General features: G+C 39.4%; 1 protein-coding gene across 3 annotated transcripts in view; it reads right to left on the bottom strand.

The window, feature by feature from the left end:
• Positions 1 to 21,118, bottom strand: part of IL15 (interleukin 15) — a 39,723-nt gene extending 18,605 nt beyond the window's left edge. Inside the window, exons 1-2 of one of the 3 annotated variants that reach the window (XR_011140945.1) lie at positions 19,453 to 19,805; positions 9,177 to 9,297 (exon numbers count right to left, since the gene is read on the bottom strand). Coding sequence is in view for 2 of the 3 variants with exons in the window: in XM_068942130.1 (XP_068798231.1) it covers positions 9,177 to 9,230 (54 nt within the window). In the remaining variant the exon portion in view is untranslated. Of the gene's footprint in view, positions 1 to 9,176; positions 9,298 to 19,452; positions 19,807 to 20,930 lie in introns of those variants that run through there. The other 2 variants (XM_068942130.1, XM_009689287.2) reach the window with 2 other exon arrangements.
• Positions 21,119 to 23,744: the final 2,626 nt, after the last annotated feature.

Genomic DNA, 23,744 nt, shown 5'->3' with positions numbered 1-23,744 from the left:
TCTAAGGCATCTTGTTGAATGGTGCTCTCTACTGAGAACAATCCTCTATTCTCCTCTTTCCCCCTCCCATCTTTATTAGCACCAGCCAGCACATCCCTCTTCCCCCAGCATATGTGCATACATTGCATTATCTGGCCAGAGGGATAAGCCAGTCCCCCTCATAAATCAGGTTTCTGAAGGCAGTGACTTGCCATGTCTCTCTTGTCCTTTGGGAGTACTACACCCCAAATGCTTCATCACATCTTGCTAATTTTATGAAATAACTGTTTATAACATGTAGAAAACTTTACATGGAAAAATTGAGGCATTTGTGAAAGGATGGGAGTATTCCTCAGACAAAGTTGTCATGGAAGAAGTCTCCCAAAATTGGACCAAATTTTATATCTTCACTGAGTTTTCTTCAAATTTTGCCATAAAACTTTCACAAGGGAAAGCATGTCATATACCGTGACATGCTTTTGTTTCGACCTGTTCTCTGCTGCAGAAAAGGAATGCTGACTGCAGAACTAACTCACTGAAGTATTTTTTAATTTCAAAGTTATCTACACACACAGTCTTCATAAAGTGCATGTGATTTTTAGTCTGAAATGAACTCTTTCCATATTATACAGTGTTGTTAACTCTTGTATCTTTAAATTCTCTTTTTAGAAAGAGGCAAGTAAGTACAAAAGAGCATTTTAACTATGTAATTTAGGAGAGAGAAAATCAAGCAGTTCGGTTCATGTACCAGTGTACGCTGTAGAACAGTGTCATGTATCTATTTAATGATCTAAATCCTTACAGTTTTTATAGAACTATGAGATCTATTTAGATGTTTTCAAGGAATGTTTTGGGTATGGGATATTGTAACCACATTCTAACATGACATCAGCATACTGTATATCAGAATCTCAGTACTGTATTAATGGTTGTGCAGATTTGGGGAAAAAAAATGTTGCCTGTTCCTCCTAACCAGCTCTGATGTGATGTGGCAGAAGTACCTTTTTCTAAATTTTCTGTCTGCATTTAGTTGTCATCCATGGGTCTGCAGAAGCTAAGCAGAAGTCAGAAAAGCCAGGCACCAGAGTTCAGTGTGAATAGAAAAAAACATACCAGGAAGCTTCAGCAATTTTCCCAAAGGTGAGATTGTTTTATTTCTTGCAATAACCTCCTAATGATACAAATTTCTCAATTCATAGCATATTCATGTTCCTTTTACTTTTCAATAGCAGAGGATACTGATGAAGATTCAATCAGAAGATATGCTCAATTAGTCATTTTCAAATTGTGATGGAAGTTTCACTAAAAATTTTTGCAAACAGCCAATTCTGTGTATCTGATTTTTGTCTTTATTTTTAAGTGGAGTGAATAATAGGAATTAATTTCAACGATTTAATATAGTTAGCTTATCTGAAACAAACTGACCGTGTTTGCTTTTGTTTGGAACTTAATCTCTTCTTCTAAAAAGAAGTTCCAAACAGAAGCGCAAACAATCAGTGTTTGCTGATTTTGGCTGCATGTAATTTTTCTTTTAAAAAATCACCTATATTTTTGCAAGACTGAATTTTTTTGGAGAATTCATACAAATGCTATAATACTTTTTGTCTTACTGCAGCACCTGAAGCTGTCCAGTAAGATGGAACCTGATGTGCTATGCTCTAAATAGTGTAAACCAGTAATTAAAGCTAATGTCTTCCAAAAGAAATTATGGAAGTTCTTTTCCATAGACCAGTCAGACAAAAGGCAGAAAAAAAATAAGTTATTATGTCATTTTTATTGCTGGAGAACTGAGATACAATAATATTAAGTGAGGGGCCTCTCATCACATGTAGGATCTGTGGAGATTTCAGAAGGTCAACTGAATTGTCCTGAATTCTGGTATGGATTTTAAGGTGAATAAGTGTCCTCCTCCTAAGACATAATATTACTTTCTCCTGCACGGCTATTTTATGCAATATTGTAGGTTCTAAAGCTGCAGACGAGAAGAGGCTTGGGTAAGTCTGATCCCTAGTGCTAAGACACTACTAAGTATCTGTGCAGTATTTTCTGGTAGCTATCGCTCCTAGAGACTATCCCTCAGCATTCTTAGGGAGCTAATTATCTCATATCACAACTGCATATCACAGCTAAATCTCTTGTAGCAATGGTATATGGGCTCTCTTTTTAAATGGAAGAGGATGAGAGAAGGAAAATTAAACTTTCAAGGACATCTAAGTGTTACCTGTTGCCTGAATGCCAAGATATTTGTAAGAACCTCTGTAAGGGGAGCTGCTGGCCAGAATGGGTAAGGAAAAAACACTGCTGAATCTGGATGATGCCAGACCTTGCAATTGGGTGAATTAATTGCTTTCTGCTGACTAAACAAAAATTTAATGCTAATTTATTTGGCACTTTGAGAAGTTTTTTTGGTAAAGATAATCACCAAACTTGAACTACTTGAGAGCAGAATGGAATCTGAGAGGAGAAAGGCAGAGATGATTTCTAGTTAATAGACTAATAATATTAAGTGAATTCAAAGATACTTTCTAAAATAAGGAAAGAAGAGACTCCTCCTTTGAAGGAAGAAATGAGTTAAGAAGCCCCATATGCTACTTCATACCTCTCAAATTACATTGACAAATTTATCTGCAAGTCAACAGTAGATGGGAGGAGAAGTACTGTGGATGATGAATACAGTTCAGAATTATTTGACATATTATTTGGTCATCTCTCCCTTCCACTAATATCCTGATGCAAAATTAAATTCTCATTATTTATTACAGGGAGCTTTAAAATCAGACCTTTTTAATAGGACCAGAGAGGTCTATCTTGGAAAGATTAAATCCACCAAAATATACTAGGAAAGTCTAAGATCAGCAAAATTAAGCCACAACACTTAAATTCTGAATCGTCTTTTGAATTCTGAATAGAATCAAGAGAGCAGGACAATGGGACAATTCTCTAACTATGTGGAACAGGATAATGAGGTGAGAAACATCTCTTTATGTGAAACAAAATGAGCAGGATTGCAGGTCAAAGCTGTAGTCCATAGCTTCTGGAGGAAATCAGCAGTCAGAGGAATCATCTCAATATTGATAGGCAGGTAGCTATTTTTGTTGAATACAAACTAGTTTAAAAAGTAATATTTCAGAGCAATTAAGGACACAAAAGTATACAAAGCATACAAACCCAGGTTCTCTGCCTTTGACTGCTGGAAAGTTTGTTTGAAGGTAGGAGGGAGAGATATAAAGAAAACCATACCTAGGATTCAGAGTGAGGGAAAGTAATTATCCACACAGGAATTTAGCCAAGACATTGAGGCTATCAATTCTACTTTTGCAAAGAGTACCATGAGACATAAATGGTCTGGTGCATTATGTTATGTTGCAGAAGAAACAGTTACTTTCATAGCAGCCTGTGCTTTATGAGTTTAGTTGGACATTGTCTAATACCATAGACAAGAGAAAACAACTACTGATACCCGCATGGAGAATCTCTTGTTTGATATTTATCTGTATTTAATTTTTTGTATAAATAAACTGAATAACTTGAAATAACTACATTCCCATAGCGGTTTCTCTTTAAATTAGTACATTCAAATAGCATTGAAAGGTGCTTTCCCCCCTGCACCTCCACTGCAGGATATCTATTAGAAACCACTAAGTTTTTGTGACTGAAGTCAGTCTAGCAGAATCCCATATTTCCTCCCACAGGATTTCATGAGTTACTTCTTGTGCCGAAGTGAAACTTCTAGATTGTATTTAGGGAGGGAGCTTTGATTTCTTCAAAAAAAAAAGAAGTGTTAATGCATTTTCACTTGAAGCTGCTTTGGTTTGCAAGTTAAGTTGTCGTGTTGACATTTTCCTCTCTTTCTGACAGCCAAAAAACTGTGAATAAACTTTTCCTGGAGCAGCTTCATTCAGGGGAGCATTATTTCTTGGCACAGGAAACCACCAGTAAGTGTTGGGAAAGACTGTGATTCACAACAAGGCTGTGCTGGATAATGATATGATGGCAAAATGACCACATGTCAAGGAAAGTAGGTTCGTTATCATAAAAAAAACTGCTCAGATGATCTAGAAGTTAAAGCAGTATAACAAGGAGATCCCCTCAGGGCATAGTTTACTACTAATCCATAGCTAACCAGTTCACTGCTGCCAGATCAAACACTGAGGCTGCAGCTGAGTAGATTGCGTACTGCAGATAAGTGGATGCTGAAATCTCGGCTTAGAAAAATTTGCAATGCATGCGAGGGCGGATGGATTTGCATAGCTAGGATTGCCAAGCTACATCAAAACCATTAGGACTATCTGCACACCACGTCAGGTCTCACAGCCTGTCCGCATAGTACTGCAAGGCTCAAGCTTTCAGTACACCCCACTGCCCTGCCCTTGAGATTCAGCCACCAGACAAAAGGGATAGAAGGATCTCAAGAAGTTGTTGAATGACCAAAAAGTTTCTGTTGAGAAGTGGAAAAGGAGATTACAGTGGTTAATGATGAGACTAAGAGAGACACATAGGTGGTGTTTGCCTCAAATGCCTCAAAATCTTCCCCTTAACACAACTGCAAAAACAAGGGAGTGGGCTTCCACAGCCGCTGAGAGGCAGAACTGCAGAGACTTCTGTTGTTCATGCAGCTCCATAGGTAATCTCTTGTCAGCTGAGCACAACATCAGGGGTGTCTGTAAGGACTGGAAGTCCTTAGCCTTACTAGCCTGTAAGTCTAGTCTTTCGGGCTAGGAGTCCATGCATCCTTTTATGCAGCTATTTCATTAAACAGCTTTGTTGTGTGCTGTGTGCATGTTATGATGCTGCATTGAGCCTTTGTCAAATATAAATGTTTACCAGAACAAAAACAATAACAGTGCAAACGTTACAGCAGTGAAGCTCAAGCTGCAAGAAAAAACATTTCAGACTTTATTGGATGTAACAGTACAGATGTGGTGGACATGCCTGCAAGTAATGAGACCACAAGTTGGCGCTGGTCAAGTCGTAACTGTGGTATTTCTGCCTGCTGTTCTCAGCAGAGTGTGCAGAAAGGCAAGTAGCAGAAAAAGAGGTGGGGTTGTCATTGATGCGTCATCTTGGGGCCTGAGTGGGGAGAAGTGCATGGCTATTGTCAGCATGTGCCATTAATTTTGGACTCTGAAAACAGAGTCCATAGAGATGTAAGGTTTTCCACAGATTAAGGGGAGTTAAAAAAAAAAAAAATTGATTGAAATTAAGGAATAGACAATTTTACTCCTGAGAATTAGATTTGTTATATTTATACTGTCTTCAGAATGACCAAAAATACTGACTACCTATTACTGCCAGAAATAAATTCTGGAAGGAATTTATTATATTATAACATTATTAGGGACAGTTGGACAATATGACTTGTTCTAAAAAATCATTTGTTATCTGAATATACATAATTAGCTTGTGTGTAGTAGTTTCTAAGACAGTATTTTATGTAGATAATCTCTTTTAAATCTAAGCAAGAAGACAGCACCTGAACTAGCTCAACTACAAAAGCATCATCCAGTTCAAATCTTTATTGATCACTATAGATCTAGAGTAAAAAAATATCCCTACAAAACTATTACAGAGCTCACAATAATATAGTCCCAGCGGATGGAATCTCAGTTTTTTTCCTAATAGTAAACTGTTCTTCCGTGATGTAATACTTTCAGCTCATCTACATTTATTTAACAGGCACAACCTAGATGTTAATGGCAATATGTTACACCTATTTTTGGATAGCAAACTCTATTGGGAAGGATGTTATCTTTTTGTTTGTACCTGCCTAACTACATCATTCACGATGCATAGATAAGAAGAATGGCACAGACAGCACAAACATCAGAGGAACAAAATCACACACACTTTAAAAAACAGCTGTATTTAAAAATATTCTCTAGATTTAGAAGCAAACAGACTCACTTTCAGAAGTCATGAGGCCTGTTTTAAGTTAACAGGAAAGATGAATAAGGTGAAATAGCTAAGTTATGACAGAGGTAAAATTATTGTGACCAAAGGGCAAAATAAGCTCGGTTACAGAGATAGTCATGTGATCCTATTTCTGCATCTTTCTAGATAAGTAATGGCTTTTTATGTTAAGAGCGATAGGGGAAATATTGTGGTCAAAATAACACTGGCTGTATTTCTATTTGAAATACTTAGCATAATTATAAGAAAATTTGCTTGTGATACATTTGATTTTTCGCAGTCCTAGAAGAGTATATAACCTTAACTTGACTCGCATGTGCCACAAGCAATCATTGTGGAACAGCTAACATGCAGTAACTTGTTCATGTGCAAGGCAGTGGCTCATGACCTGTTCTGTCCTATGTTCAGCACTAACTGTGAAGCACGAGGACCTGCATTTTAGTACGAGAACATGGACAGGAGACTGAAGAGATGGGGCAAAGGTTCAGGGAGTATAGTCTGGAGTGGAAAGATGGAATATGATGCAGGAGATCTTAGGAAGTGTAGACTGGCAGGAAGGAAATGTTGAAATGGGAGCATTATAACAAGGCATAGTTTTGAGAGGACCCTGTGACAAGTAGGGACATGCAGTAGTCTAGCCCACAGTTCTAGCTGATGCTTAAAGCAGGCCAACAGGAAAATACTATGATTTCCTAAGAATGACGTTTTATCTTTTACCACTATCTCCCAAGACAACACAAACAAAACAATACTATGGAATTAAATAAGCACAAGAAACAAACCTTATAAACAAGTGACCTTTTGGGCTGATGAAAAATACTCCCTTAGCAGGCAAATTGCTGCAGGTCTAGCAAAGGCTGTAAGCGTCAGGGCCCTGGATGCTGACTCCTAGGAGTTTAGCTCGCTGCATTCGAGGCCAGCAGATATGAGTTGTTGTGAAGAAAGAGCTGGAAAAAGTGTCAGCAAGGGCCGGCCCTTTATTCCCTCGGGAGCTGTTTTTAAGCTGAGGCTCTCACCCTTGGCCCCAGCCCGAACTACGCAGCAGCCCAGCAGCCATGACTGGCTGTGTATCCTGTTGATCTGGACCGTGACCCTGGCCAACAGTGATAGGGTAGGTCTCCTCTTGGACCTGTCTAGCTATCAGCAGGCTGTCTGACCCTGGTCACCATCACCGGACCGGACGCTGTCTTGCTTTTCTGGCCTGATCCTGGACGTCATCATCACAGATTTGCCTGGCAATTGGGGGTCCAGGCTGCCCCCAGCTGCCACCCCACAAGCATGCCCTGTTCACCACACTGGCAGCAGTGGGGGCCCCCATGGGCCCTGGCTCGCGAGGCCCCTGACCTGCTGGACAGGTTATTGTGCTGCGCTCCCAACTCCCTCCCCTTAGGGAGCCTCCAGCCGTTGCTGCTCCCTCACCGAAAGAGAAAACTCTCTGGGAATGACAAAGCTGCTTTAGAGATAGTATTTCCCATTTGTTCCCTGTAACTGGGGAACTGGTCTCTGTAATGTTTCTACTCTGAGGTGCACTAAAGTTTTAGCATTTTCATCAAGTTGTTGGGTTTTGATGAATCTAATGATTAATTTTATTGTTCCAGTAGAACAACTTAATACAATTAAAATTAACAAAAAATGTTACAGTTGCAGGTACAATAAGTAACAGTCAATCAACAGGGAATAATTTTACCATTTCGCCTAATGATTATTTCCATATCTTACAAGGGTGGAGAGAGACTATTAATCTCAACACCTGAGAGATATTTGGGTGTGTGATCTAGCTATGCTACATTCTTCACGTGTCTCATAAAGCTTTTGCTGGCTACTGTAATCCTCCCAAATCCCCATGGGCTACAGCGGTGGGGTTTGAGTTCCACATTTTTCTCCATAATCATGAGGGCTGTATTTCTTCCTGCTTTTTAATAAAGGCTGAGACTTTGATGTAATCACTGTGGAAACTTGCAAAAAGTCATATGAAGCTATTGGGTAATCAATGATTAAACTGATTCTCAGTTTTTGAGTCAATTGTTTCTTTGGCTTCTGAAAAAAGAAACCAACCTTGGTAAGCCAGTGAAAAGATGAGCTATAGTTTCAAGTATGAGCAATTACACATTTAGAATTGAAGAGGCTTTGAGGTAAAGAGCAACATGTTAAAAATTCATTATTAAAAAAGTTGGCCTCATCCAAAGCATCTACTTCACTGCCATAACAAGCATGAAGACCATTCAGCCCGTTCCTACCTGGCTTTTCGTCTTCTGTCTGCATATTTAGGCAGTGGTACAGCATGTTGGTGGAGCAGGCCTGGAGGGATGGTGTTCTGGGGGCACTGTGGTGGCAGGGCTGCCCATGGCACCTACCTCAAAGACCTACAGCAACCATTGCATGTGCAGTGGCTTACTGGCATGGTGGTCTGCTTTTGGCTGCTGTCCACTGGTGTGCTGAGTTGCTGCCTATCTGCTGATAGGCAGATCTGGGTCACTCGCAACCCTGCCCCTGAGACTTGACTGGCAGAGCCAGCACCAGTTCTCCCAGTGGAGACCCTGGTGGGGCATGGCTCTGTCCCAGGGTGGTGCATACCGGCCTCCTGACATGGCAATGTACCATGCTGGCAGCTCTTTGCTTGTTGCTCTGGGACAGTCAGTGTTTGCAAATGGGAGAATCCCACCTCAGGCTGCCAACGGTTCCTCGCCAACGGGCGCCCGCTGCTCAGGAAACGAGCCTGCTCAGGATAGGGGAGGGCTGGCCTCCCAGTAGGTAAGCTGCGTGCAAGCCTGGGGGGGGACGCAGTGCTCCATCCTAGCACCTTTGACCGTCCTCTGGACATGCTCCATGCTGGGAACACAACTAGCAGAACCGTCCAGAAACTCTGCAGAGCACTACAGAGACTGGGTACTTCCAAGGTTTTCCTCCTGTCTTAAACACCCTTGAGGGGGGGGGTTATGGCTTGAAACATAATGCACGAGGTCAGCTACAGACATAGGCACTCAGTCCAGGCAAGAGGGAAGGACTGCTGGAGCTAGCTGTGCCACAAATAAACTATGAAAAACACAAATGTGGAAAATCCCAGACCTAAGGCCATTTCCTATGGTATAAGTGAATTCTGGTATAAGTGAACAACAGGAAGTGGGCAAACCCCAGAAGAAAACTATAAGAAACTAGTGATCTCATCTAAAATACTGGACATATTTTCAAGCCTTAAATTTGCTGTGTTTCCTTGTTAGGCCATAAAAATAACATTTAAAGCTTTGCTGAGCCTTCATAAAATTTCATGTTGTTTAAATGACACTTACTTGATTTTCCAGCCTGCTCCATGCTCCAGCAGAGTTTTGTTGTGGCCGTAGCATCCTGTTTGCTGGAACATTACTCAGAGCACAAACACAGAGTCGGGATCACGAAAGTACATTGTGAAACCTAGTGGTGGAAAAATAAGTATATTTTATGTTGTAATAAAGTTCTGGGTGCCTCTCAGCCCACCTATTAAGAGATTTCAAAACAGAAAGTTGCTGAAATGTCACAATTTACTTTTGTAACACTTCAGATCCTCTAAATAGATGTAAAAACATGAGATTATTTTTAAAGGGTTCATTTATCTACTGCATACAAGAAACTCATCTTAATGCTGTCGTCTTTGAATGCTGCAATATATTGGGGGGGAAGAGTGTCCCTGGAAAATGTGTATTGTCACCAAAGGATAATTTCTTGTGACTTCTGCTGACAGCCAGAAGAGAGGTTGTAGCCAACTGAGGGGAGTGTTAGTGTCATTACCATCAGTATAAATCTGTGTTTTATGAAGGACTGGAAGAGCGCCCCTAATTACCACAACCCAGCATGACATTACTTTTAATAGTTGCCCTCTATATAGACACAGTACAGTGCAGATATGCAATTTTACTTTTGTTCTCCTCTGTTTTATAAAATAAATTAGAATAAATGAGGTAAACCACATGGAAGCAAGGTCAGGCCAGCAAACAATCCATTATGGTGCCTTCATTTAAGCAGTGTTTTCGTAGTAGGGATTATGGCAGCTGTCTGGCCAGCTCTGTAATACCTCTTCTTTATTTCTAAATTATGTTTTTTTCAGCTAAAACAATACAAATTGACTAAAAGCTTTCCCTTCTCTTTTAGAACCTGCTTTTTCCTAGATTCACTTTCAGATCTTTTAAGTGTTAGGGTTGGAGAAACAAGCAATTTTTAAATTTGTTTAAACAACTAATTTTGTATTCACAGCGAGACCTAAAAGTTTTGAAGGAGAAAGGATGAAGTTCTTTGACAGAACAGTTGATTTCGATGTTAATATTTGTATTTTTGATAAAAGTCGTCGCAACACAATCTGCAAGAAAATAAGTTTGTAAAGCCACTCTTTTATATGTATTATTTTCATATATTCCATATTTTCATATATTATTCATATAATATATGATATTAATATAATATGATAATATGATATATATATAATATGATAATAATATAATTCATATATTATTTTCATATTTTCCATATTGCACGAGTGGCCTGTGAACTAGCAAAGTCTGGTTTTCTGCACATTTGTCTCATGACTGAATTTGGTGCACAAGGAGATTGAAGCCTGATTTAAGCTTTTCCCAAAAGGGTACTTACAGGACAAGGTGATGACTCTTAAACTCCCCTTGTGTAACCAGGGCAAGCCAGGGGGTCAACTGAAGTGCCTGTACACTTACATATGCAGCCCTGGGAAACAAACAGGAGGACCTGGAAGAACATATACAGCCACAGACCTAAGGGCCCACTGGGATTAAAGAGATCTGGTGGGATAGCTCACATCCCTGGACTGTTGTGGATTGACACAGGCAGAAGGGACGACAAGCAGAGAAGACAAGCAGGGCAGCGTGCACTCTGTGGTATTACTGTTGGTGCCAGGCCTGCTGAAAGCTGATGGGTCAGGATCAGAGGAAGCCCAACAAGAGGGACATGGGGGAGAGTGCTAACAGCTGTCTCATTAAGAAGAGGAAGTGGATGAAGCTATCTTTAAACAAATGGAAAAAGTTCCCTGATGATAGATCTGGTCCTCATGGGACACTTAAATTACCCTGACATCTGACGGAAGGTCAACAGGGAAGGCACAAAGAATCCAGCGGATTTCTGGAGTGGTGCTCCCCAGGGGCTGAAGCCAGTACCGTGTAACATCTTCGTCTAGACAATCATCACCTGGACAATGGAACAGGATCAACCCTTAAGTTCAGAAGTGACACCAAGCAGTTGATATGGCAGAGGGCAGGGCTGCTATTCAGATGGACTTTAACCAGCTGGAGGAATGTCCTAGACGGGAACCACATGAAGTTCAAAAAAGACAGAAGTGAAGTCCTGCATCTGAGATGGAATAAGTGTATGCAGCACTACAGGCTGGAGACTAATTGGCTAGGTAGAAGCCTTGCAAAAAAAGACTTAGGAGTGGACAGCAAGCTGCATGAGAGTTAGCAGCGCATGTGTGCAGCAATGAAGGCTAACCAAGTGTAGCTGGCAGGTAATTATTTCCCTCTAACCAGCACTTGTGAGGCTGCATCTGGAATGCTGCGTCCAGTTTTGGCCCTGCAATATGTAAGAGATACTGACAAACTGGAAAGTCTGGGAGAGGGACACTAAAATGGTGTAGGTAGTGAAATACAACATAAGAGGAGAGGCTGAGGAACCTGGGTTTGTGCAGCCTGGAGAAGAGGAGGCTAAGAGAGGATCCAGTTGCTTTCTTCCACTACTTACAGAGAGGTTACAGAGAAGACAGAGCTGGACTCTTCCCAGGAATATACATTGAAAGGACAAGAGGCAACAGTCCAAGTTGCCTCTTGGACAAGAAGAGATTCTGACTGGATATGAGGAAAAAATTTCACAGTGAAGGCAGTTATACAGTGGAAGAGGCTGCCCAGAGAAACTGTGGAATCTCCATCCTTGGAGGTATTCAAAAATCAACCAAACAGGGCCCTGAGCAGCCTGCTGTAATGTTGAAGTTAGCCCTGCTTTAAGCAGGAGGTTAGGAGATATGACCTTCAGATGCCTCTTCCAATGTAAATTATTCTATGAAATGACGTCCTGAATTAAAAAATTATGTGGTGGAGGAGGGAGGCAAAGATATGCAAACATGCACAGATGTGTGATCACATAGCATTATTTTCTTAGGAAATTAGATTAAACATCGATAATTTCAAAGATACTGGCTATGGAGCCACTCCTGTTTCTGTACACATAATGGACAGAAAGCTATTGCTTATGGTTTTGTTAGGGTCTTCTGCAGCTCGGTCTCAAAGAACAAGACCCAATTTGAGTTGTTTTTAATTTGATCAAGCTTAAATTGTTAGAGGTTGAAATTTCCTAGGCTGAATGACTTCTTCAGGCTAGTAATTTGGTTTTAAGTCACATCAAGAGTAGTTCAGTCATTTCTAAAAACAAATGAGCAGAAATAAGCATGTTTCCCTCATACTAAAGAAAATGTTTATAACCATTTAATTAAAACTGTGCTTTTTAGTAATATCTTCAAATTTGGCAGCATAGAAAATTTGCACAAGCTTGGCCAAGTCATGAGTGTCTTAGTTTACATAATTGCAAAAGAGATTTGTTGGCACCGAGTATTTGATCTCCAGCAGTCAATTCATACTGAACATATTCCATTTCAGAGCTTCATAGGCAAGCAGAGCTTTTCATATAAAAAAAGGCCTCCTGCAGGGACAGTGTGATGAAGGCAGTGGAACAGAAATCAGTGGTACTGTTGGTACGTAGCACTGCAGTTTGAGTAACATGACTGAATAGTAAGCATAGTAAAGAATTAAGACAGGATGGAGATGAAAGGAACAAGAAAAGGTTTGTGATAACAGAAGTGGAAAGATTTACAAACACCAAAGCATACTCTTCTCCGGAACTTGAAACTGAATCCTATGCTCAGTGCCTTCCCCTGAAAACTTAATTTTTAAGAAGTATTAAATCTTTAATCACAGTATGGCATAAATATTTCTTTTTTTCCCTCACAGGATTTCTGAACAGAAAATAGATTCTGTTTAGTGAATGGGCCATGCTACTGAAAGAGACCATATCATTGTCCTTGCTTGAAGAAGGAATGCATGTAAAAAAAAAAAAGGCAAATGATTTCAGAAAGAGAAGCATAGGTTAGATGATAAAAGCAAATGAGGACTACAGGCCCGTCCTTGCCTTCATCTCACCATCTCCATGTGATTTGGGCAAGTTCCTTAACCCAGATTTTTCACAAGTGATGATCATTTTCTGAGTACCCTCCTATAAGAAATCTTGACTTTAAGCTGCTTTATACATCTACCTTAGGATGAGATCCCTCATGCTCCCCAAGCATGTATTTCTCATCCTTGTAGTCAGCTTGTTCAGACGCACGTATCTCCAGTGCAGATGGCTGAAGTCTGGAGAAATGAATGTCATCTACAGAGCTTGATTCAGAAAAACACTGAGCTCTCACAGCTGCAACAGAAAGCACTGGGGGCTAAGAGTGAACATAGACACTTATAGGAAATGTTAAACAATCTCTAAAAAAAAAAAAATCCGTCTCCAGGTATCATGTTCTGGACCCTAAATTTTTTGGTTCTTTCAATCTTTTTTCATTTGTAAAATCAAATTCCCATCTCCATATCCTTCAGTGCTGTTGAGAAAATGAACTAATTCATGTTCAAGAAGCAGCGGAATACTATATTGCTGAGTGTCATAAAAGGAGGACAAAAAAAGATGAAATTAATTATTCTGGGTTTACAGCACGGTGCAAGGAATGTGCACTAAATCAGACATGGAACCATACAGATGAGGAGTACATGAAACGCACAGTATCTCCTTTTCCTATTACACATACACTCTAGACAGGATACAATTACATTTCCCGTGCTCCTGAAACTATTTTATAAAATACAGCTGAATTAAGGCAATATAAACTTTAAAACTTTTTTTTTTTTTTGCTTTGAAATTAAATCAAAGAAGTGGAAGAAAACCATAATCAGCCAAGCAGCATCTAAACCCTCCGTTTGTTTGACTCTGGCCATCACCAGTGTCCAGTTTTGATATCTCAGGGCCAGCTGGACACTTGGAATCCCCACGGTGAGCACACTAAATAATGTAATTCCACTTCAGCTTCGAAATGGAGCCTTTCCTTCCTATCCCTTCTGCTGCACACCAGTGATCTACACTGCACAGAGCTGTCCCAAGTACAGGTAATCATGTTTTCTCTAGTATCAAAACTAATCTAGCCTCAGGAACGTGAAACACTATCTGATCTATTTACCCTGCCAAGAAACAGCATAAAGAAAAACTCCACCTAGCACCTATATCATTATCAAAGGATACTAGGAGGGAAACAAAACTTATTTTTTACTTACCGCCACAGGCTACAATAGATTAGTCTGTAAGAGTTTACTGTGACTCCCATTCCCATGTTCTTAAAAGCACATTAAAAGCTCTCAGTTGTAACAAGTATGCACATGTCTGTTGTTTTAAAATACTTCGGTACAGTCTAATATGACATTCAGATTGAGGCTACATGACTCAGGAGAGAGCCCATACGGATTATACAAATAGATATAATTAGTGATTTTTGAATGAGTCTGTTTATGTTGATACCATTTTGTGTTATAAGCAGGTTGATGGCAGCAGCCAGCTGCAGCTTTCAGACTTCAGGCAGCATTGTCTTTCATATTCCTGCAATATGGTCTCCCTTGGTCCTAAAAGGGCAGACAAGGTTCCTACTTCCCCTCTCAGGAAGACAGAGTCTGGAAGTCTTCCCTCTCTCCAGAAGACTTTGTCACTGGATGGACATATATGAAGATACCACTGGTACAGGTACCGCAACTCTTAATTAGCCAGTGCTTTATCAAAGGAGGCCATTGAGTTCATGCCTGATTTCCCATCATGTTGGATAGAGAACTGATAATATGTTAACAACAGTGAACAACGTATTAAGAGGTAATTTGATAATTGAGATATGTGGAATGAAACCCTGTCAGTTTTTTTATTCCTTTACACAAAATGGCTCTTCTACTGGTTCAGTTGTTTGCCGGATCATCGGTTATCTCAGTATCCGTATTAACATCATTTGTGTCTGCACATATAGGATTTGTGGGAGATGGTGATCTGATAGCTTCAATGAGCTCAAATCCCTTTTCCACAGGGACAAAAAACTTCTCCAAACTGTCCTGATTTATTGCTTAAGCTCTAGGGAAGAAAATTACTGAGTACCTGACATTCCTAGCCTTCTGGCAGAGGCTGCAGCCAGAGAAAGGTGAAGTAGGAAGCACTTTTTGACTAGCTGTTTAGAATATGATCCCTCTATTCAAAAACAAATTACAGCCTGTAAATTCACTTCATTTGTATTTTTATTTATAAAAAGGCACCCTAAAACATATGATAGATACTAGTCATGGACAGGTTGGTTTAACAGCTTGGTAATATAAGATTTTAAACTGCCACAGTGTCAACTCTTCCTGCAAGTATACAGGTATTTTTACCAAGCAGGCTTTAAAACACAATTTCTCACTGAGGGGAAAAAAAACAGCAACAAAAAATTATTGTTAAACAATTTTTGAGCATTGGCACTACAGTTAGTTGTTAAACTATTAAACTACAGATTGCAGCCATAACGGCAACAATCCCTAAGTGATAACCTTGTGCTGCCATTAAAGACATACCCCATCTGTTGTAGCATGAAACACTGTGAGACAGTTTGTAATGATACATATATCTTATTACCTGCTGATTATAACCTATCGGTAAGAACAACAGTTTAATTATATGGTACATCTCCTGCTGACAAATGACTGGCTTCCAAATATTTCTGCTGCTCTTCACCTATTTCTTAGCAAAAAAGAATTAGCCTCCTGATTTTACATTATTACATTGCGTTATGACTGGAAGACAGAAAGCTTTTATTAGTTGCTGAGCTGCCTGGACACTCTGTGTTGTCATCATGATACAAAAATCTAGCCTTATCTCCTCATGAATCCTGATGGATTGTGGAGAACAGACCCTAGAGTGCTGATCAGCTAAAGGACACAGAGGAAAAGCTAGCCTAAACCATACAAATACCTCTTCTGGAGACTAGTAAAAAATTATGTCCAAGGTGGCACTCAGACCTGGCAATGGGATTGCTGCTTACACTGATACAGTACAGACAGCTTGGATGAAATGATGTCTTTCTACTATATTTCTTCCTTCAGATTTACTCTGAGCATGGGCTCATAGCATCAGCTTGGGAACAGAACTGGCCCAGCAAGAGCAGAGGAGCCTTCAGTACCCAGGAACCTTGGAGACGGGCGCCAGAGACTAAGGTTCATTGTTCAGCACCAAAAGTGTGAGAAGATAAGTTGTTCTTGGACTAATGATATGGAATTGTAAGTCCTTTTGTCTATGAAAGAGTATTAATCTGTGTGTTCAGGTACTGGGGATCTGAAACAGTCCTATCGCTTTGAATACCTGCTCAAAAAGGGAGGATATAGGTCCCACCGTGAGGACACATTAATAGTCCTTTCTACTAAAGTTTGGTCTCTGCAGAAACAGATTTATCAGTTTGTGAGTGCAGCATTTATTCCTGGAGTGAACTCCTGTCCTATCAGTCTTTGGAATAGGAATCATAAATTTGGGTTGAGTGAGAAGAAAGGATGTCGCTGAATTTTGGAACTGCCTGTATAAAACTGAGATACATACATATTTCTTCATACACATTTCTCTGGGAAAACCTGCAATTGCATTCAATCCACTAAGACTTGTCTATTAAGAGTTGAGAGATATGTCTACATTTGTAACAATATCTGGGATTTCCATTTTCACCCAGTGTATATTACCATGTCATGATGGCCAGTGTTTTCTGCATCATGACTGTGATGCATCTATTGCACTGACATCAGCTATTATTGAACAACGTGTTAAAATGAAGTATCTTTGTAGATGCCATATCATATGTCTATAAGAGAAAAATAACTAGGTTTGTTTTATCAAGATTAGAACACTCAGAATTTAACTGCTCCTAAGTGTAATTCCAGTCTGTCCTAAAAGACTTGATAGATGGAACATTGCTGTTATTAAGAAAACAACCCGAAGAACTGATATCATTTACTAAAATAAACTATTTTGAGATCCTGCAACAAACTCAGACAAGCAACAGTTTAAGGCTACAAGGTCATATTAAGAATGAAAGCAATTGTGCTGCACTCTCCTTGCATTTGCCCTGTGTAAAGTCACTGCAAATTATGCTAGCTGAAAAGAAAGAAAAGAAATAATACTCTTGAAAATCAGGAATATGTTAGCATGCATGCACAGAGAAAGGACATGTTTGAGTTATTATTCCTGTTTTGCCTAATGTGTTATACATCGAGTCTAAAGGGGAATTTATATGTTGTATGGTTATTTTTAACATTTTGAAGTTTTCACTTTTAAAACTCATCAGAGGGGGCCTTAGGTCCGAGCCCAATAGTTGATTTCTTATTTTCCCAGGAAGTAACATAGCATTTTGAAAGTCCAGATATGCTCAAGCATAACAAATGAAACCACTGGCCACTATCAGAAGCCATCACAGGAAGCATATTAGCTGGAATAGATATGAAAGTCAAAATTAGAGTCTCTAACGTTTAGCATGTGATAAGAAAATCACTGAATTGAGAAGTACAATTGAGAAGTGGCAATGCACATAATAATGTATTTTAAAAAATCTTTCAAGTCACCGTTCTTCATTATGAGTTTATAAGTGTACAGAAAGATGTCATGAAAAACATGAATGCAACGGTATTTAGTCTCCCTGATTTCAGCCCCTACTGATGGCAGAGTGAGAAAACAGAGATCTTGTAATGTGAAACCATAAGAGAAACAGAAATCTGTACTTATGCATAGACTAACTACTTTGTTCAAACAGCTGAGACTGCAAGATGAGGGTGGGCTGCTGTGCTTTACTGGCTCCGTACAACTCATACACTGTACTAGCCTCTCCCTGCAGAAAAGTGATTTACTTTATAACACCAGATGTATTATTTTGACAGAAAATACATCACATACAAGGGCTGTTCCTAGATTCTTCTCCTTCCTGCCATGCCAGCTGCATCAAGCTGAAATCCCTGAGCGCAGAGGAGGGAAACATTTGGCCAAGAGATCTGCAGGTGATATTACAAAGTTTGTGTCAAACTGTCACCGGCCACAGCTTGGAATATGTTGATTTTGTTGCAAAGCCGGCTGACTGCTAGTTAAAGTGAGAAGGGACTCCTCACTCTTCAGAACGGATGTAGCATTATGTTATTCATACTACCTAATTACTCCACATCAGCATGTATCTGTGGCCTCTGTGAGCCCTCTCTACATTCAGTGACGGTCTTGGATGCCCCAGAATGGATCTGACTCTTTGTATAGTGTATTTCCTGGAAAATTAAAAACATTCCTAAAAGCAACAGGCTAGAACATTATGCTCTGAAGAACTGGCAAGGCTGAACTTTATTGTTAAAGTTTGCAGAGCTAAAATGACTGTGACAGGCTATAAAATCATACTACATGTTCTTAAAGTTTAGAACAGCCTAGTGGGCTCGCAAAGAATGAAACTGATTCCTCTGTTGCTATATAAAGAATATTTGTTTATAATAAACTGATTTATAATTAAGTATCTCCTTCCAAGATAAAATAACGTACGTGATGCCTTTCCATTTCTCTAGCACACGACAGATAAATGGGCAGCTGTTAATTGAAATAAACATATTCCTAACGGGCAAAGCAGTTGCCGTGCTATTGACTATTTGGAAAGTATAGCAAAATGTACTCTAGTAATTATAATCAGGAGTCTCAAAGTCATGTTTACACTTCTTCTACAATATCAGACAGTTTTTTAATAAGAAGCACAAATGTACCAGAAATGCACAAATGCACGGACGGAATCTCACAGATAGGGTTTGCACACAGCAAGGGGAATTTCTTATTCCTAGAAGATTTTACTGAGGTAACTTTGCAGGTCTTTACAATACAATCCTTCATAAATTCCTCTCCCACACATCCTTTGCCTCCTACCTATTAGGTGAAAAGTGGACTTTCTTAACAGCAGACACATAAATGCAATTGCTTTGTTGGTTTACTGATCAGTTAATGTCTCCCTATCAGCTACTGCATCTGTGTACCCCCGTTTCCAGCAGGACTTCATTTGACTGCGATTTTCAGTTCCCTTTCTGCATTAAACTGTTCTTTCAAGTGTATACATTAAGATGGCAAATAACTTTTCTCCCAGCCTTTTGTCTCTATCCTTGCTTAACAGTTTAAGCTAACTGGGCTCACGGCACTATATTTGTTTTCCCCTCATTTTTCTCTTGTGCTTTTTTTTAGAAAACAGTGACAAATTTTCGCTGGCTAACATCAATTTCCCGTATTGGCTGCTGTCTCTCACATAGTGTAAACAGACCAACAGGTGCCAGGTGAAAGGTGATCTATTAAAACTATTACACTGTTACCCTTTATATTTAAAACAAGTCCTACCAGGCAATTTTAAAAGACATTAAATGATTGGAAGCTAAGCAGTATCATCTTTTCAAAAAAAAAAGAAAGAAAGAACAGTAAGAGGATGTTTAAAATACTCACAAGTCTCGGGAAAGCTGTGCAGCAAGCTAGTACAGAAGTTAGGATAAAGTTTGCACCAGTGACAGCAGCAAATGCTCCTCCCCCTCCTCCATTCTGTTTTACTTTCAGTTGTTATATAATAATTAAGGGCTATATTTGCACCTCATACACTGTGGAAATCAGTCTCACCACGACAAGCAGGGGGAAGGGATTTCCCCCTTCTACTTCTGTGTGATTTTCAAACTTAGGGAAAAAAAAAAGTGGGGAAAGGCATATGTCTCTGACCGAGAAGGCAGGCTAATGACTGGAAAACACTAAAGGCAGCTACTGAGCAGGCACATTCCTGCATGCTGCTTCTAACCATTCCATAAAGGGAAGGAAATGTACAGTTTGTGCCCTCCTCTCTACACAGTCCCCGCCCCCTCTGTCGCTAACGTGTATCTTTCCAGCCAGCGCTCCTAAAAGTTGTTCACTTTGAAAGCAAATAGTGTTATTTTGTGCTGTCATTCCTCTGCCTCTCTGCAGCCCTAGTAGTATTTGACTGAGGCTGCCCCCCAAGGCAGGGAAGTGGCCTTTTGAGGCAACATGAAAAAGGAAGAGCAGGGGGCATGGAAAAGGGTTGGCAGGTCAGAGAAGAGCTTCTCTGAAGAGGATGGCATCTAGCTTGCTGAGGGATGATAGAGCAGAGAGGTGGGTGGCATGGGCACAGGTGACATCAGAAAAGTATCCTTACAAAGGAGCAGAAAAAATATCCTGCAAATTGCACTGAACGCAAACATCATGGATTTTAGCCATAAGATAAGTGTGGGTTTAGTGACTATGATATGCACATGGCATGGCAGCTCTAATCTTGAAGTCGTACATTGACACCTCACAACAAAAAACCTTCCTACCTTGAGCTAAACTTAAATTAGTGGCGCGTGTGTGCGTGTGTCATTCTCTGTCTTCTGTGGCTAGATCATAGGATTTTAGCAATGGACCTACCTCCTAACTTAAGAACAGATGAGCTTCTCTTGGAGTTGTGCAATTCCTTTCTGTTTCTCACTAAGATAACATTTCTGAAAACACTATAAAACCTGAGGAACAATTCTAGTTGGTCCCCTGAGCTGAGATATTCTAGTACAGACAAATTCAGAAAATATACTTAGGGATCTAAATAGGACTTCTTTCTCTTGAACAGCCGTTACATAGAATAGAGAAATAGGGATTAAAACTGTGTTTGCAGGGTCTAATTCTAGAAGGCTGCACGATGAATTCACCTACTTGCGGCAACTTGCTGCTCAGAGGAGAGGTCACCTAATATGCCATTTTTCAGCGTCCACACGCAAAGCTGTATTCTGAGGTTAGACACTGGGGTCCAGCGTCCCTTCTACAGAGCAGGTTCTCACGTGAAATGCAGGCACCTTGATTAGCTCTTGTACAGAATCTGGTTCTGAGTCACAACCACTGCAAAGAACCTTACAGCCATTTAATACACGACATACAAACGCAGAACTCACAATTTCATGCTCTCTGTTGTTCCCCCACACTACTCCATACGTATGTCTTCAGAGGAGAAGCTCCACTCACGTCTGTTCTGTCTCAGTAGAGGGTGTTAATATTGCTTTATAAGCAGTTATGCAGACATGGAAAGCTAAATCTGCATGAGCTGGCAGCTCATAGAAACACAGTCAAGACTTGAAAGAGAAACCAAAACTACAAACTTGACGCCTGCTGCCTGAGAGCTGGAATTCTTGCAGTAACCAAGTACAGAACTGCAAGTGAAAAGGGGGTTCCAGCACTACAGAAAAAGTAATCAACCTAGATGAATATTTAAACTGAAGGAATGTATTTATTTATTAACTGTCTTATAATTAAAGCTGCTTCTTCCAAAACAAGAGTAGTCATAAACACTTCTTTCAGTTTATTCTGGCTTTGTCCAAGAATGACAGTAAACAATGACAAGTATATGTGTGTGTGTATGTATATGTGGACTTTAGATCTTAAAGTCTACCGTATTTTTGTCAGTGTTTAAAACTGAAAGAAAATAGATGATTTTCCATTTTTCTTTGCTTTTTGGTACTTTATCTTTGCTACACTATAATTTGTCAAAATGTTCTCAACTAGAAAAAAGTTATAAACAGCAAAAAAAGCAAAAAAGTATTAAGTATGTGTAAATTCTATTATGTTCTATGAGAAAAGGGAAAAAACAACACATTTTAATATTTTTTAAAATGACTTTCCAAAGAATTTTCTTTGAAGACTGCAAAATGGAAAACACTATATATGTATTTTTTTTCTTTTTTGACTAGCTCTCTAGCTTTGCTTTTTTTAAAGCGTATGTTTTGCTAGCATTTCGGAAGTTAAAATATATTATTTTTCTAGCTTAATTTAAAAACTGTTCCTAAACTGCTCATAATAGAGTAGTTGTATATAAAAATGATGCAGGTGTCAGTATGTGTTATTTTACAATAGGGTGGCAATACCACCTGCAGTCCCTCAACATTTAATTTTTGTTCATTTTCTTAATTACACAAAAATGTGCTTCCTAATTACACGTGGGACATTTTATACTCATCTAAACACTACTAGCCATAGCAAGGTGTTTATTAATAGCATAAATTATTCTCATACTCTCCTATGAGCAAAATATCCCTTTTTAATTTATGCAAGTCTTATTTATAGTGGACACAGATTATTTGTCAAGATATTGGCAATTACTCTCACTAATGAGCTCATAAATTGTAATTTAGTATTGTAAGTGCAGTGAAAAAGAACATGAATAACTTACAAAATGCAAACAGTAAAGTGAAAACAGATATATGAAGGTAATTTTGAAAATAAGAAAAGGATAACTGAAAGTTTAAACACAAGCATCCTGATTGGAAGCAACATCACCCAAATTGTGTGGCTGCGCTACGGCGAACAACAGGTTTGATTTTGTTGTACTCTGAAAAATTTGCCTGTAGTCATATGAAATGACTTCCTCTAAAATTGGTGTTAGTTCTGTCCCTAAGCACCAGGAGAGCAGACTGAGGCCCCAAGTATTACTACAGAAGCAAAAGTGAGGAAAAGGGAGGGAAGAAGGCTCTTCTAGAGCAATGGGGAGTGCATGATTATACAGAAATGCTCAATGTTCTTAAGGCAATATTGAAAAAAGCACTGGCAGTTCTTGCAAAACCAGATCAGCTCAGTGAGGTTCCCAAATGACTCAGACCCAGCTTTCTTTGATAAATTTTCAAATGACTAAAGATAAATCTAGGCCATTCTTTTCTCATGTACTAACTGAGTATCAGCTCTTTTCAGAAAACAGTCTTGAAATGGAGGCCTTCTCTGATAAGACACTCTTAGCTGTTCTCTACAAGGAAAAGCATGATGATATGGATTTGTTTGAAGAAAATGGCAGATTTTTTAGAGTACCTGAAATCAAATGTGCTGGCATAAGCATAGGATAGTATTTGCAATTTGAATATTGTCTCTTCCTGCGAAGTATTTGTTTGCTTGTTTGTTTACTTATTGTAGTATTCCTGCTTTATTTGAGAAGTTTTCTGCAGAGTGAACTACTACACCCTCAGTTGTCAATGAGTTACTACACAGAGAAATGGAAGAACTGCTGTTTTCTTCCTCCAGATGAAAGTGGATATAAACAGCTGATAAACAGGTACAACTTCTGCTCACCCTACTCCCAGTGTGGCAGCCAGGGGAGCTAACTCAGGGGGAAACAGCCTTCTTCCTCTGAAGGATCCCCCGGCATGCTTTATTACTGAATGCCAACAGCTGGGGTTGTTGGGCCCAGGTGGAAACGGACAAAGCTTGAGAGCTTTGATCCTGCTGATAGTGGCCAGTAGCAGAGTGCCTGACTCTTGAAGCAAGAGAGGGACAGAAGGGAACTTGTAGATGAGGGACTTAGGTAAATCTGTCTTTGATATATGCTAGGATAGTGCATTTCTGTAAATTGCAATCTGCAACAAATCATACACGTAACTGAATTTGCAAACTGTCCTACACTAGTTATGCATAAACCAATATGCAAGTCTGAAATAACTATACGGCAGACTTATTGCTGTGTTAGAACATGCAATATACTAAACACGTTAGTAGCTGGGAATGTGTGTCTTCTGAAAATCTAGTCAGTTCCTGCTTCATGGTTGGTATAGTATTTTAGATCATCTATCTCTTTTTTCATATTAAATTATAATGTATCCTAAATTACATACTCTTCAGATTGTTTATTAAAAACCTCAGGCATCTTACAAATGCTATTTAATTTCTAGACACATCTGGAGAGACATTAATATTCTGCTTTTCAGAAGCATGCACAATATTTCTGGCAT

This window comes from Struthio camelus, chromosome 4, assembly GCF_040807025.1.
Source record: "Struthio camelus isolate bStrCam1 chromosome 4, bStrCam1.hap1, whole genome shotgun sequence".
NCBI lineage: Eukaryota > Metazoa > Chordata > Aves > Struthioniformes > Struthionidae > Struthio > Struthio camelus.
The sequence above is the reverse complement of the archived record's forward strand: the minus strand, read 5'-3'. Positions and strand labels throughout refer to the sequence as shown.